Genomic DNA, 17,481 nt, shown 5'->3' on the forward strand with positions numbered 1-17,481 from the left:
GGGTTTCCTCCGGGTGCTCCGGTTTCCTCCCACAGTCCAAAGATGTGCAGGTCAGGTGAATTGGCCATGCTAAATTGCCCGTAGTGTTAGGTAAAGGGGTAAATGTAGGGGTATGGGTGGGTTGTGCTTCGGCGGGGCGGTGTGGACTTGTTGGGCCGAAGGACCTGTTTCCACACTGTAAGTAATCTAATCTAATCACCGACATCAGGCTCATTGGTCTATAGTTCACTGGCTTGTCCTTACCGCCGTTCTTAAACAGTGGCACCATGTTAGCCAACCTCCAGTCTTCCGGAACAACACCTGTGACTATCAATTATACAAATATCACAGTAAGAGGCCCAGCAATCACTTCCCTAGTTTCCCACAGAGTTCTAGGGTATACCTGATCAGGTCCTGGCGATTTATCAACTTTTATGCATTTCAAGACAACTAGCACTTCCTCCTCTGAGTATTTTTCAAGATGTCCCTACATTCTATTTCCCTACATTCTATATCTTCCATGTCCTTTTCCACAGTAAACACTGATGCAAAATACTCGTTTAGTATCTCTCCCCCATCTCCTGCAGCTCCACACAAAGGCTGGCTCAGATCACACATAACAACATGGCTAATATTGTTCTAAAATGCTGCAGAGCAGTGGCTAGCGTTCTCTGCCAAGAACTGGTGTGTGCTGCCACTGTAAATGCTCACTAGCCTTTCATGTTTTCAAATCAACTCTCATTGACTGAATTGACAGAGAGGCCAGCCTTCCTCAAGGTTGTCAGTGGAAGAGGCTTCCGTTAGTGATGCTGGGAGGTATGTTCTGGCCATGTTCTTAGCATCGGAGGAATGACAAAGACTGGTTTTATTGAAAGTAACACATAGTTTCTCTTTGAAAAAGGAAAATAAATCTTTGACTAGCAGAGAATGGTAGTGAATAGATGCAGTTGGAAGCAAAGATGCTGATTGTACAAAACACATGGACATATTGTATACCTGGCATGAGGCTGCTTCTCTCTATCATTTATTTGTCACTTCTCATGATGCTTCATACTGTTATATATGAGTCTGAAAGGGTAAATACTGTGAAGTGCCAGATGTCTTATGGACTTGTGGGCCAGACAGTTTAGGATCTGGAAGGAGTGCGATCCAACATCCAGATCCTCCTCATTAGTCTCTGTAACAGTGTTTGTCACATCAATGTAAACTGTAACTAGTTGCTCACAGGTAATAAAGAAGATCTTGTTAACTACTATTTTGTTGGTATCTGAACATAATGGAAATTTTCCCCAAATAGATGGACAAAGGACTTGGAGGATCTAAAGACACGTAGAGTGAGATTACTTGGAGATTGTCTGATTTGTGCTGCTTTTCTAAGTTATGAAGGAGCTTTCAGCTCAGAGTTCCGCAGTGATATGGTTTACCATGAATGGCAGAATGATGTGCTGAGACGCCAAATTCCACTGAGTCAACCATTTCGTTTGGAAAACTTGCTAACAGATGAAGTTGAAATTAGCAGGTCTGTTGCATTAGTGTGTAAACATTGTTATATTACAGATGTTAAGTATTGCTCCAATTACTGAAAACCAGCTAATGGTAATGATTGGAATTCCCAATGTCCTTATTTAGATTTGATTTCATGATAAAAACAGAAAGATTCACATTTATAATGCCTTTCACAACTTCAGGACATTTCTCAGTATCTTTCTATAATGACCAGATCATCTATATTTTCCTAATGTTTTCCTCCTCACTTTCAAAAACGCAAACAATTTTTGTACCATCTGCATTGTACTTTCTTTATCATATTCTCTGCATTTGAGTCTAAATCATTGATATAGATGCAAGCATTTGATTAATGAGCTGTGCACAACCCCAATGGTAATAGCCTTCGAGTCATAAAAATACCTGGCAACTGTCATCCTTCACTTCTTTCCACTGAGCCTCAGAGTGAAGGGACAAGCCTATAGAACTGAGATAAGAAGGAATTTCTTCAGCCAGAGAGTGGTTAATCTGTGGTACTGATTGCCACAGAGTGCTGTGGAGGCCAGGGCATTGAATATATTTAAGACAGAGACAGGTTCTTGATAAGTAAGGGATCAAGGATTACAGGGAGAGGGCAGGAGAATAGGGTTGAGAAACATATCAGCCATGATCGAATAGCAGAGCAGACTTGGGCCGAACGGTCTAATTCTGCTCCTCAAGCTTATGATCTTATGGTCTAAGCCTCTGTTGGGTCCAATCTGCCACTCTCCATTGGATCCTAAGGGCTTTAATTTGTTCATCAATTTGTCACATGGGAACTTGTCAAAAGCATCCATTCCGTTGCTCTATCCATTGTCTCTCAGAAATGATTTCAGTAATATGTCCACAATCAAGGTGAAGCAATCAGACCTATTACTCTGATTATCCTTTCCTCCCTTTTTAAAATAATATTACTGTTTTGGCACTTCCCTAGTTGGCTGGAATCATTACTGCAATCAGGAAGGATTTGTTTTAGCAGCCTTGGTTATATTTCACATCTTCACATCATCAATCCCCACACAGAGCTTATTTATCATTTTAGGTTCATTAGACCCACGCTGTCTTTAGTTAACCTCTTCATCTTTGTATGCTAATAAAATAGTTTTGGATTTGTCTTGATTTTATTTGTTAGCAATTTTTCATGCTCCTTTTCTTTCCTTATTTCCCTTTAGTTTTGCGCCTAATTTTCTATATAATATGTAGACTTGCTGCAGTATTGTGCTCTCGCATCTGACATGATCTTCCATTTTTTGCATTATTTTACCCTCTCCACACCTTGCATTGAGGGAACTCAGGATCTGGCTGTTCCTTCTTTTTTCTCCATGGGAATATTTTTACTCTGAACCCCTTAACTTTAAAAGATCTGTTGTGATATGTACACATAAACTTTTTATGTATATAAAGTGTTTAATCATATAGAATCTGGTTGGTTAGCAAAATGAAGATTTACGTTTTATTCTTGTGGATTCAGGTGGGGCTCAGAAGGCTTGCCACCTGATGAGCTGTCTGTTCAAAATGGAATCCTTACAACACAAGCTAGCCGATTCCCATTGTGTATCGATCCTCAGCAGCAAGCCTTAAACTGGGTTAAAAGAAAGGAAGCAAAGACCAATTTAAAGGTAAAGGTTTTATGCCTGAAATGTTGTCTCTCTTGTTCCTCGGATGCTGCCTGACCCACTGTGCTTTTCCAGCACCACCTGTTTTGACACTTAGCCGTTGACCAACGTTGTGTATGTTACTTATACAGTGTTCATTTTTGTTGAGATGCCATTTAGTCTATCGTGTGGTTCATTGCTGAATTATTAAATTATATATCTTAGATAGCCTTTCTTAAAAATAATAATATACTCAGAAATGTGATAAATGCTAATTGAGTCTTATTTCTTCCAGATTTCTTCATTTAATGATCCTGATTTCCTGAAACAATTAGAAATGGCTATCAAGTATGGATTTCCCTTCTTGTTCCAAGATGTTGATGAATACATTGATCCAGTGATTGATAATGTTCTGGAGAAGAACATTGAAGGGCAGCAGGGACGTTATTTTATTGTGCTTGGTGACAAAGAGGTTGACTATGATCCTAACTTCAAACTGTACCTTAATACAAAGCTGTCGAACCCCAAGTACCAGCCTTCAGTTTTTGGGAAGTCCATGGTGATAAATTATACTGGTAAATTCTGCTGTAGTCTATATCGCCTCATCAAAAATCTGCATCATGTGTCCATGATGGCAAATTTAACTCATCCTGGGAAAGTGGAATTAATGTAGTTAATAATATATTTTTGGAGGCACAGACTCGATGAGCAAAATGGCCTCATCTATGTTGTATGATTCTATGGCAAAGGAAACTCTGTCTGTTTGGAGTGCATGAAACATTTGCTCCTTGAGTAGGCTTTTATTTGCCCTTAAACTCCAGTCAAACCACAAACTATCAATCTCATCACATGAGCAATAGTTCTGTGTATGGATTAGATTACTTACAGTGTGGAAACAGGCCCTTCGGCCCAACAAGTCCACACCGACCCGCCAAAGCGTAACCCACCCATACCGCTACATTTACCTCACACTACGGGCAATTTAGCATGGCCAATTCACCTAACTTGCACATCTTTGGACTGTGGGAGGAAACCGGTGCCCCCGGAGGAAACCCATGCAGACACGGGGAGAATGTGCAAACTCCACACAGTCAGTTGCCTGAGTCGGGAAATGAACCCGGGTCTCTGGCACTGTGAGGCAGCAGTGCTAACCACTGTGCCACCGTGCCGCCCACGACTAACCACTGTGCCACCGTGCCGCCCACAATGTAGGTTGTAGGTTTGCTCGCTGAGCTGAAAGTTCTGTTTCAGATGTTTTGTCACTAAGCAGCATTGCTGCCTGACCTGCTGCGCTTTTCCAGCAACACATTTTCAGCTCTGATCTCCAGCATCTGCAGTCCTCACTTTCTCCTCCAAGTCAATGTATTTGTTGATAGAGTTCCAGTTGTAATGCCATGCTTCTAGGAACTCTTGCACGTGTCTCTGTTTGGCTTATCCTAGGATAGATATGTTGTCCCAGTCAAAGTGGAGTGCTTCCTCATCTGTATGCAAGGAGAGTGGATCATGTCTTTTTGTGACTAGTTGATGTTCATGTAGCCTGGTGGCTGGTTTTGTCCAATGTGGTGTTTGTTACAGTTCTTGCAAGGTATTTTGTAAATGACATTAGTTTTGTTTGCTACCTGTATAGGGTCCTTCAGTTCTGTTTGTATTATTGAAGTTAAAATTAAAACTGGGCCTTCTTGCTGAACGTATTTCTCTCTGCAGTGACATTAAGTGGCTTGGAAGACCAATTGTTAAGTGTTATTGTGGCCTTTGAGCGGAAGGAACTTGAGGAACAGAGAGAACGTTTGATCAAGGAGACCAGTGAGAACAAGAAACTACTGAAGGATCTCGAGGATTCTCTGTTACGGGAACTGGCAACTTCCACCGGAAACATGCTAGACAATGTCGAACTTGTTGAAACTCTAGAAGAGACAAAGACTAAAGCGACTGAGGTAAATGGATTACAGGAGAGCTGAATCACTTTTATTTCAAAAACAGTGCAATATTTTGATGCCATCCCACCATTTTCTATTAGATATTTCTAGGAGGTACATAATCTACATTCTGTAGTGATCCTAAATGCAGAAAAAGAAGAATGAGAATTGTAAATGCTGTAGCTAATGCATTGATGAGCTGGGCTCCTCTGTCACTGAGGATGGTGATATTTGTAGAAACCCCCACCTCTTGTTAATTGTTTAATTTTTCATCACAATTTATGACTGAATGTGGCAGAAATGCAAAGCATAGATCTGATCTGGTGATTGTGGAATTACTTGGCTCAGTATAATGCTTGCTGCATCTACTTTTTAGTATTCAAGTTGTCCTGTGCTAAAGCTTCGCCAGTTGACACCTCAGTTGTCTGCTGCTGCATGCCATTCTGCATCCTTCAAAGATCAAGTGTTACACCTCCTGAGGGAATATGTTGGAAACCAGCCTGGTATTCTCACAGTCATCACAAGTTTAAATTTCTTTGAAAGTACACAAAGTCTCCAATTTATCTGCCTGATAAACTCAGGTTAACAGAAAATACAGTCTAGGTTTCTGTACTTATTTAATACAATAAATCAATTGTAATCCTAGGTTAACAATTATGAACTGCTGACATATAACTGTACCAGTTAAAATTCTGATCTCTTCTAAAAACATCTACACACACTTATAGACAAACAAAAAAAATCATTGTTGATATGGATGGAGAGTAAAAAATGTACAGGGGAGACCATGGCCCCAGTCCCCAGGAAAGAGGTTTCTTTCTTCCCAATTCCTTTATTTCTCACAAGTTTTTACTTCAGGTCTTTCACTGCTTCAGTTAAAACAAAACATAGAAGGCACAGAAAAACAAATTGTAAGTTTGCTCGCTGAGCTGGTAGATTTGTTCTCAGACATTTTTATAACCATGCTGGGTAACATCATCATTGAGCCTTCAATGAAGCACTGGTGTTCTGACCCGCTTTCTATTTATATGTCGTGGTCTATTGTGGTGGGTGATATCATTTCTAGTTCTTTTCCTAAGAGGTTGGTATGAGGGAATTAGTATGGGTCTGAGGGAGGCTCCTTGTTCACATATCTTTGGTAATCCGTAGAAACGGGGTTTGTTGGATCCTTCAGGTTTTATTCTTTGGAAGTCCATCTTGTTAATTACCAAAGGTATGTAAATAAGAACCCCCCGACCTATAGTCTCACTTCCCAGTACACCGACATACAGACTACCAAAGGAACTGCAATGCACACTGAAACACCTAGTAGAAGATTCAAGCCACTCCATCCACTCCATCCAGGATCTCCTCAACATCAAAGACACCAAGGTAGAGGATGACAAGGTCATGGTTTCCTTAAACGTGAAGGCCCTGTTCACATCAATAAACATCACCCTGGCCAAAGAAACACTGGACCCACTGCTGGACGAACCAAAAACACAAACACCTGACAGCACCAACTCCATCAGCAAGGACAACATCCTCAATCTAGTAAACCTGTGCTTAACAATCCACTTCACCTTCAACGACAAGATCTACAAACAAATCAATGGGACACCCGTGGGATCACCAATATCAGGACTCTTAGCAGAAGCAGTTACGCAGAGGTTAGGACAAACAGTCTTTCCCATGATTCAGCCCAAGCTGTGGGTCTGCTATGTGGATGACACCTTCGTCATCGCGAAACGCAACAAATTAGAAGAAACACACAAACACATTAACAACATCCTGACTAGTATAAAGTTTACCAAAGAGGAAGAGAACAACAATAGACTCCCTTTCATAGACGTCACAATAGAACGAAAAGCCAATAGAGAGCTGCAGACCAGCGTTTACAGGAAAGAAAAGCCAATAGAGAGCTGCAGACCAGCGTTTACAGGAAAGCCACACTCACTATCCAGATACTCAACTACAGGAGCAATCATCCTAACACCCACAAATGGAGGTGCATTGGGACATTATTTAAATGAGCCACAACACACTGCAGCACCCACGAACTATGAGAAGCTGAGGAAAAACACCTGTACAACATATTCAGGAACAACGGGTACCTGATAAGCGCAGTCCACCAATTCCTACACAACAGCCCTAAACAAGATGACACAACCCGCCCAGAGACTCTAGCCACCCTGCTATACATTAAAGACATCATGGTAGCCCCTAGGCATCATGGTAGCCCACAAACATACCACCACACTGAAATAGCTACTGATGAATTTAAAGGACCCTGTACCAAGAACCAGCAGAATGAGCATCATATACAAAATATCCTGCAGGGGCTGCAACAAACATTACATTGGACAGACCGGCAGGAAACTAGCCACCAGGATACATGAGCACCAACGAGCCACCAAAAGACATAACCAACTCTCACTGGTATCTATACACACAGATGAACACACTAGTTCAACTGGGACAATACAGCCATCCTGGGACGGGCTAAACAAAGACATGTCCAGGATGTGGCAGGGAGATGAAACCAGAAGAGAAAACAAGTAGACAGCAAAGTGGAAACTGGAGCATGTAAGAATCATGAAGGTAACATTAATAAGGGGAAGAGTAGGCAGAGAGCAGATGAATGCAAAAGAACTGGTGGCCTGAAGATCATCTACTTTAATGCAAAGACTATAGTGGGTAAGGCAGATGAACTTAGGGCTTGGATTGGTGCCTGGGAGTATGACGTTATTGCAATCACAGAGACTTGTTTGAAGGAAGGACATAATTGGCAACTAAATGTTCCCGGATATAGATGCTTCAGACAGGACAGGGAGGGAAGTAAAAGAGGGGGTGCAGTTGCATTGCTGGTCAGGGACGATATCACGGCTGAGCTAAAGGAGGACACTATGGAGGGCTTGGGTCGTGAGGCATTATGGGTGGAGCTGAGAAATAAGAAGGGTGCAGTTACATTGTTGGGGCTGTATTACAGGCCTCCCAACGGTGAGCGTGAGGTAGTAGAACAAATAGGTAAACCGATTATGGAAAGATGTAGAGGCAATAGGGTAGTGGTGATGGGAGATTTTAATTTTCCCAACATTGACTGGGATACACTTAGCATCAGAGGTCTGGATGGGGCAGAATTTGTAAGGAGCATCCAGGAATGTTTGCCCTAGCAGTATGTCAATAGTCCAACTAGGAAAGGGGCCATATTGGACCTGATGTTGGGGAATGAGCCAGGCCAGGTGATAGAAGTTGCGGTGGGGGATTTCTTTGGGAACCGTGACCATATTTCTGGAAGTTTCAGAATACTGCTAGACAAAGATGAGGTCCTAAGGGAAGAGTACTAAACTGGGCCAACGCCAATTATATCAAAATTAGGCAGAAGCTGGGAAATGTGGTTTGGACACAACTATTTGAAGGGAAGTCCACATTTGATATGTGGGAGACCTTCAAAGCAAAGGATAGGAAAGGCAAGATTCATGAACCATGGATGACAGGAGAAACCATATGACTAGTCAAGAGGAAAAGGGAAGCATACATAAGGTCCAGGTGGATAAGAACAGAATGGGCTCTTGAGGAATATTGGAAGAGTAGGACCAGTCTTAAATGGGGAATCAAGCGGGCTAAAAGGGGTCATGAAATAGCTTTAGTGAGCAGAATTAAGGAGAATCCCAAAGCCTTTCATTCTTATATAAGAAGCAAGCAGATAACTAGAGAAAGGATTAGTCCACTAAAGGATAAGGAAGGAAGGCTGTGTGTCGAACCTGAGAGAATGGGTGAGATTCTGAATGATTACTTTGCATCAGTGTTCACTGAGGAGAGGAATATGAATGTTGACATTAGAGCTAGAAGTTTGATTAGTCTGGATCACATCATAAGTCGGGAAGATGTGTTGGGTAGGCAAGAGGTTATTAAGGTGGACAAATCCCTAGGACCGGATGGGATCTATCCCAGGTTGCTGAGGGAGGTGAGAGAGGAAATAGCTGGGGCCCTGACAGATATCTTTGTAGCATCCTTAAACACAGGTGAGGCGCCAGAGGACTGGAGGTTTGTTCATGTTGTCTCCCTGTACAGGAAGGGTAGTAGGGCTATTCCCAGTAACTACAGACCAGTGTGCCTGACGTTAGTGGTGGGAAAGTTGCTGGAGAAGATACTGAGGAATAAAATCTATTTATATTTAGAAAAGAATGGGCTTATCAGTGATAGGCAACATGGTTTTGTGCGGGGGAGATCGTGCTTTACCAACTTAATAGAGTTCTTTGAGCAAGTGACCAAGTTGATAGATAAAGGAATGGCTATAGATGTCATATACATGGACTTTAGTAAGGCATTTGATAAGGTTCCCCATGGTAGACTAATAGAGAAAGTGAAGTCACATGATGTGCAGGGGGTTCTAACCAAGTGGATAAAGAACTGGTTGAGCAACAGGAGACAGAGAGTAGTAGTTGAAGGGAGTTTCTCAAAATGGAGAAAGGTGACCAGTGGTGTTCCACAGGGATCAGTGTTGGGCCACTGTTGTTTGTGATATCCATAAATGATCTAGAAGAGGGCACTGTTGGCATGATCAGCAAGTTTGCAGGTGACACGAAGATTGGTGGAGTAGCAGAATGCATAGGGGACTATCGAAGGATACAGGAGAATGTAGATAGACTAGAGAGTTGGGCAGAGAAGTGGCAGATGGAGTTTAATCCAGGCAAATGTGAGGTGATGCATTTTGGGAAGTCCAATTCTAAAGCGAATTATACAGTAAATGGAAGAGTCTTGGGAAAGGTTGACGAGCAGAGAGATTTGGGAGTTCAGGTCCATTGTACCCTGAAGGTTGCTGCGCAGGTGGATAGAGTGGTCAGGAAGGTATATGGTATGCTTGCCTTCATCAGACAGGGTATTGAGTATAAGAGTTGGCAGGTCATGTTAAAATTGTACAAGACTTTGGTTTGCCTGCATTTAAAATACTGTTTACAGTTCTGGTCGCCACATTACCAAAAGGATGTGGACGCTTTGGAGAGGATGCAGTGAAGGTTTACGAGGATGTTGCCTGGTATGGAAGGTGCTAGCTATGAAGAGAGGTTGAGTAGGTTATATTTGTTTTCATTAGAAAAAAAAGAGATTGAGGGGGAACCTGATTGAAGTTTACAAAATCATGAAGGGTATAGACAGGGTAGATAGAGATAAGCTTTTTTCCATTGTGAAGGATTCAATAACGAGGGGTCACGGTTTCAAGGTGAGAGGTGAAAAGTTTAAGGGGGATACATGTGGCAAGTACTTTACACGGAGGGTGGTAGGTGCCTGGAATGCATTGCCAGCAGGGGTAGTAAAGGTCGGCATGGTAGATTCATTTAAGATGCATCTGGACAGGTGCATGAGTAGGTAGGGAGCAACAGACAGAGACACATAAATAGTAAGCAGGACAGAACACCAGCGCTTCATCAGAGGCTCTTTGATGATGTTACCCAGCATGGTGATGAAACGTCTGAGAACAAAATTACCAGCAACTTTTGAGAAGATTTGTAGCTCAGGTTGAGGTCCTGGATGTAGGTTTGCTTGCTGATCTGGAAGGTTCATTTTCAGACATTTCATCTCCATACTAGGTAACATCTTCAGAGACCCTCCGGACAAAGCATTGCTGATGATTCCTGCTTTCTGTTTATATGTTTGCAATGCTTTGGGTTGGTGGTGTAATTTCCTGTGGTGATGTCATTTCCTGTTCTTTTTCTCAGGGTGTGGTAAATCAGGTCCAAGTCAATGTGTTTGTTCATAGAGTTCTGGTTGGAATGCCATGCTCCTAGGAATTCTTGTGTGTGTCTCTGTTTGGTTTGTTCTAGGATAGATGTGTTGTCCCAGTCGAACTGGTGTCCTTCCTCATCTGTATGTTAGGATATTAGTGAGAGAGGGTCATGTTGTTTTGCGGCTAGTTGATGTTCATGGATCTTGGTGGCTAGTTTTATGCCTGTTTGTCCAATGTAGTGTTTGTTACAATCCTTGCACGGTATTTTGGAAATGACATTAGTTTTGCTTGTTATCTTATCTGACCAACCCTTAACAGACACTGAAAAAGCCATCTTAGTAAGAGGATTAAATTACACCTTCCAGGATGCGGACAAGAAAGATTTCTTCGCAGCATTAGAAACAACACTGAAAGACAACCAAATCACAGAAGAAACCCTGCAAACTATCAGACAGGTAGTCGCACCAACATTAAGCAGAAAAAAGGAACGAAACACACTCAATACACAAGAAAGGAAAGCACTAGAAAGACTAAAAAAAGATAAAAACATTGTTATCCTACCTGCAGATAAAGGACGCTTGACAGTCATTTTAAACCAAAGAGACTACATTGAAAAAGCCAATGCATACTTGCAGATACCAACACTTACCAACAAGTGGCGATAGACTCAACCCCACAACTAGAGAACCGAATCACAGCCCTACTCAAATCTTCAGAAATTAGATTAGATTACCTACAGTATGGAAACAGGCCTTTTGGCCCAACAAGTCCATACCGATCCTCTGAAGAGTCACCCACCCAGACCCATTCCCCTCCCCCATATTTACCCCTGACTATGGACAATTTAGCATGGCCAATTCACCTAACCCGCACATCTTTGGATTGTGGGAGGAAACTGGAGCACCGGAGGAAACCCACACAGACACCGGGAGAATGTGTTACCTCCACACAGACAGTCTCCCAAGGTGGGAATCGAACCCGGATCCCTGGCGCTGTGAGGCAGCGGTGTTAAACACTGAGCCACCGTGCCACCCCTCTGGAGTAATACGTAAGACCGACTTCCAAAAAATGGAAACCAAATGGATCCAACACACCACGCTTCTACGGATTACCCAAAATTCACAAACCAGGAGCCCCCCCCCATACCCATAGTCTTGCTACCTGGAACACCAACTTACAAATTGGCCAAGGACCTACGCCAAAGACTAAAACACTTAGTAAAAGACTCACGCCACTCCATCCACTCCACCCAAGAATTCCTGTAGACCATCAAAGACACCAAGATAGAAGAAGACAAAATAATGGTCTTCTTTGATGTAACAGCCCTGTTCACATCAATCAACATCAAACTGGCCAAGGAAACACTGACTACACTATTAGAAGACCCAAAGACACATACAGCAAACATCACCAACTTCATCAGCACGGACAGTGTGTCAAGCTAGTGGACCTATGTATGCCACTTCATCTTCAACAACAAAAACGACATGGACGGGTTGGACCGAAGGGTCTGTTTCTGTACATCTCTATGACTCTAACAAAACCTACAGACAAACCAATGGGATCTCCGATATCAGGGTTCTTAGCAGAGACAGTAATGCAGAGACTCGAACAAACAGCTCTGCCAACCATCCAACCCAAACTTTGGGTCCGCTACGTGGATGACACCTTCATCATCACTAAACAAAACAAATTAGAGGAAACCTTCAAGACCATCAATAATACCCTTACTGGCATAAAATTCACTGAAGAGGAGAAAAACTGCCATTCCTAGATGTCACAGTAGAATGAACAGCCAATGGGAAACTTCAAACCAGCAGCTACAGGAAAACAATACATACGGACGAAATATTGAACTACAGAAGCAAACACCCCAACATCCACAAACAAAGCTGCATCAGAACATTATTTCAATGAGCCACCACACACTGCAGCACAGAGGAATTACACAGAGCAGAGGAAAATCACCCATACTGTGTATTCAAAAAGAATAGGTATCCAATGAACACACAATGAATGGATACCTGAAGAAGGGCTCATGCCCGAAACGTTGATTCTCCTGCTCCTTGGATGCTGCCTGACCTGCTGCACTTTTCCAGCAACACATTTTCAGCTCTGATCTCCAGCATCTGCAGTCCTCACTTTCTCCATCCAATGAACACAGTCCGCCAATTTCTCAGCAACAAACCCAAGCAAGCAGACAAAATGCATCCAGAAACCCTAGCCAACTCTCCCCTACATCAAAGACATCTCGGAAATGACTGCCAGACTACTCGGACCTCTTGGCACCACAAACCCACCAACACACTAAAACAGCAGCTAATGAACTTGAAAGACCCGATACAGACAACAATCAAAACTAATGTTATTTACAAAATACCTTGCTAAGAACAGTAACAAACACTATATTGGACAAACAAGCAGAAAACTAGCCACCAGGATCCATGAACATCATCTAGCCACAAAACGACATGACCCTCTCTCACTAATATCCTTACATACAGATGAGGAAGGACACCACTTCGACTGGGACAACAATTCCATCCTAGGACAAGCCAAACAGAGACACACATGAGAATTCCTAGAAGTATAGCATTCCAACCTGAACTCTATCAACAAACACATTGTCTTGGACCCGATTTACCACACCCTGAGAAAAAGAACAGGAAATTATATCACCATATGAAATGACATCACCACAGGAAATGACATCACCAACCCAAAGAAAAGATATAAACAGAAAGCAGGAATCATGCTTTGTCCGGAGGCTCACTGAAGATATTACCTAGTATGGTGATAAAACATCTGAAAATGAACCTTCCAGCTCAGTGAGAAAACCTACATCCAGTACAAGCCTACCAGCTTCGTGAGCAAACTTACAACCTGATGCACAACCTGAGCTACAAATCTCTAAAATGGCAAGCAACAAATTTTAAAGCCTCTGACTTATTAGTTTACATGCAGTTTACAGCATGTATTGGGGGAAAAAAGAATAGCTTTCTTTAGCTTCAGGTATTTTACTGGGGAGATAGAGACACTACTTTCCCTTCTGATGTCTGGGGGACTACTTGCTATATCACTCACACTTACATGCTGTTCACATATGCAGGAACCAATCAGAATTGTTGTCAGGTTGATGACCTTCGACATCCACAACTGATCACAATTCTACAAACAAGTTAGTAATCTTTTGCCAGCTAAATGGGATATGAGGAAATGGCCGAGGCATTGAACAGGTGTTTTGTGTCGATCTTCATAGTGGAGGACACAAATAACATGCCAGTAATTGACAAAGAAATAAAGGTAGGTGAGGACCTGGAAACAATTATTATTATGAAAGAAATAGTGTTGAGCAAGCTAATGGAACTTAAGGTAGACAGGTTTCCTGGCCCTGATGGAATGCATCCCAGGGTGCTAAACGAGATGGCAGGAGGAATAGCATATGCACTTGTGGTAATTTTCCAAAGTTCACTGTAATCTGGGGTAGTTCCAGCAGATTGGAAAGAGATAGACAAAAGATAGGGAATTATAGACCAGTTCTGCTTAAGTTCTATATGGGAGAAAATGCTTGAGTCTATTATCAAGGAAGAAATAGTAAGGCATCTAGATAGAATAGTCTCATTAGGTTCATGAAGGAGAAGTCATGCTTAATTAATCTACTGAAATTCTGTGAAGACATTACGGATATGGTGGACAACAGGGACCCAGTAGATGTGGCATATCTAGATTTCGAAAAGGCATTCAACAAGGTGCCGCACAAAAGCTGCTGCATTAGATAAAATGCAAAGCATTAAGAGCAGTGTAATAGCATGGTTAGAGGATTGTTTAACTATCAGGAAGCAAAGAATGTTTTTCTGGTTGGCAGTCAGTGACTAGTGGTGGCCTCAGGGAATAATTATTCACAATTTACATAGATGATTTGGAGTTGTGGACCACATATTGTGCATCAAAGTTTGCAGATGACAAAGTGTGCAGAGGACTGTGAAACCTTGCAAAGAGACATAGGTAGTTTGTGTGAGTGGGCAAAGGTCTGGCAGATGGAGTACGATGTTGGTAAATGTGAAGTCATCCATTTTGGTAGGAATAACAGTAAAAAGGACAATTAGTTGAATGGTAAAAAATTGCAGCATGCTGTTGTGCAGAGGGACCTGGGTGTCTTTGTGCATGAATCACTGAGGGTTGATCTGCAGGTGCAACAAGTAATTAGGAAGGCAAATGGAATTTTATTCTTCATTGCTAAAGGGATTGAGTTTAAAAGCAGAGAGGTTATGTTTCAGCTGTACAGGGTGCTGGTGAGGCCACACCTGGAGTACTGTGTGTAGTTTTAGTCTCCTTACTTGAGAAAGGATGTACTGGCACTAGAGGGGATGCAGAGGAGATTTGATTCAGAGTTGATTCCGGAGTTGAGGGGGTTGGCTTATGAGGAAAGACTGAGTAAACTGGGGTTATATTTAATGGAATTTAGAAGAATGAGGGGGATCTTATGGAAACATATAAAATTATGAAGGGAATAGATAAGATAGACATAGAGAGGATGTTTCCACCGGCAGGTGAAACTAGGATAAGAGGGCACAGCCTGAAAATTAGGGGGAACAGATTTAGGACCAAATTGAGAAGGAACTTCTTCACCCAGAGGGTTGTGAATCTATGGAATTTCCTGCCTAGTGAAGCAATTAAGGCTACCTCATTGAATATTTTTAAAGCTAAGATAGATAATCTTTGAACAGTATTGGAATTAAGGGTTATGGTGAGATGGTGCGTAAGGAAGCTGAGGCCACACGATGATCAGCCATGATCTTATTGAATGGCAGAGCAGGCTCAAAGGGCCAGATGGCCTACTGCTGCTCCTGGTTCTTATGTTCTTTTGAATCTCACTTTGGATTCACACTCCGGTGCCATGTACCTATGTACACCATCCTTCACTGCTTGCAAAGCAACAGTGTAAACATTGCACACAATAAGTTTCAGCAATGTTTTCTTTCAGAGCATGCCAGTCCTTCTTCTGTCCTTTGTTGTGAAGCAGCCCTTTGTCCAATTCATTGCATGATTGAAAACTAAGTAAAATACAATGTTTACATCCGAGTTAATCTCCCACTTTGATGGTGATGGTAGAGTGGGCCATGGTGCTGCACATTGTGGTTGAATACAATTCTGCGCTTGCTGTTGACCCATAGCTCCTCACGGATACCTATTTTTTCTACTGTTATATCTGTATGAAGCTTACATTTAATAAGGTGGTGGCACAATATAAAAAGCTATCATCAATGTGAAGATAGGATTGCATCTCAACAAGGACTCAACAAGGCTTATGCCCAAAACATCGATTCTCCTGCTCCTTTGATGCTGCCTGACCTGCTGCGCTTTTCCATCAACACATTTTTCAGCTCTGATCTCCAGCATCTGCAGTCCTCACTTTCTCTTAAGGACTGTGTAGTGGTCTCTCTTACCAATATGTCATGGATGATACATCTGTGACGAGTAAATTGGTGGACAAGGCTCAAGTAGCTTTTGCTGCCTTATTTGTGTGTGTGCTCTCATTTTAATGATATATCTGTCAACTTGACTAAGTTGTGTTTAGAATTCATGACAGATCATGTAATATTAGTCTCTCTCATCTGTTTGTTTGATAAATATAAAGCTGGTATAAACTGTTCCCTTTTGGCAGGTGATGGAGAAACTAGTACTAGCTGAAAAAACTGCAATAGATATTGACAAGTTACGTGATGGATATCGACCAGCAGCCAAGAGGGGTGCAATTTTGTTTTTTGTCCTAGCAGAGATGGCAGTTGTTAACAGCATGTACCAATATTCTTTGGCATCATTCCTTGAAGTCTTTGATTTATCTCTGCGTAAATCTTTGCCTGATTCTATACTTCAAAAGCGACTGAGGAACATCATGAAAGCACTGACCCTTAATATGTACAACTATGGCTGCACAGGTCAGTGACATTGAATTACAGTCTTTATGCAGATATTGTTTAACTGAAAATGCAGGTTTCAAATACTAACTGAACTGAGTGTGACCAATTACGAGTTAAATTGCGTTGGGCTCATTGTTCCGTAAGTGACACCTTTTACCACTTTCTTTAAACTTGAGTTTGTCTGAAGCTCTGTGCTGGTATTTTCTCATACGCTGTTCCACCAGCTCATTCCTTTGTCCTACAGTGGCTTCCAATTGTCCAGAACTTAATATTCTGATTGTAATGGTTAAATCCTCCATGATTGCAGTCTTGCCTGCAGTGTCTCTTCAATGCTTCCAGTTCCACATTCCTCTGACTCTAGCCTGTTACCACTTATACGGATTGGCCAGGGGAGTTTTTTTTAATCATTCATGGGATGTGGGTGTCACTGGCTGGACAGCATCATTGCCTATCCCTAGTTGCCCTAAGAAGGTTGGGTGGGGGAAGCTGCCTTTTTGAACTGCTGGAGTCCCTGTGCTATAGGTAGACCCATAAACAGCACAAGTAATTTTTGAATAATATTTGAAAGACTTTTTAAAAAGTTACTGAGATTTTGACACTTTTCCCCAATCTAACTAGATAATCCTTTTGAATGTAAAAGTGAGTTTAAAAAGACAACATAGAACATAGAACATAGAACATAGAAGAATACAGCGCAGTACAGGCCCTTGGGCCCTCGATGTTGCGCCGAACCAAGCCCACCTAAACTACACTAACCCACTATCCTCCATATACCTATCCAAATGCCTCTTAAATGTTGCAATTGTACCAGCCTCCACCATTTCCTCTGGCAGCTCATTCCA

General features: G+C 42.0%; 1 protein-coding gene across 1 annotated transcript in view; it reads left to right on the plus strand.

The window, feature by feature from the left end:
* dnah10 (dynein axonemal heavy chain 10) overlaps window positions 1-17,481 on the plus strand; it is a 243,067-nt gene that overhangs the window by 188,717 nt on the left and 36,869 nt on the right. The window contains exons 51-55 of the mRNA XM_043715328.1: window positions 1,277-1,498; window positions 2,975-3,122; window positions 3,394-3,673; window positions 4,803-5,032; window positions 16,384-16,657. Of these exons, the coding sequence (XP_043571263.1) occupies window positions 1,277-1,498; window positions 2,975-3,122; window positions 3,394-3,673; window positions 4,803-5,032; window positions 16,384-16,657 (1,154 nt within the window). The remainder of the gene's footprint in view (window positions 1-1,276; window positions 1,499-2,974; window positions 3,123-3,393; window positions 3,674-4,802; window positions 5,033-16,383; window positions 16,658-17,481) is intronic.

Source organism: Chiloscyllium plagiosum, chromosome 25 (assembly GCF_004010195.1).
Source record: "Chiloscyllium plagiosum isolate BGI_BamShark_2017 chromosome 25, ASM401019v2, whole genome shotgun sequence".
In the NCBI taxonomy this organism is placed as follows: Eukaryota; Metazoa; Chordata; class Chondrichthyes; order Orectolobiformes; family Hemiscylliidae; genus Chiloscyllium; species Chiloscyllium plagiosum.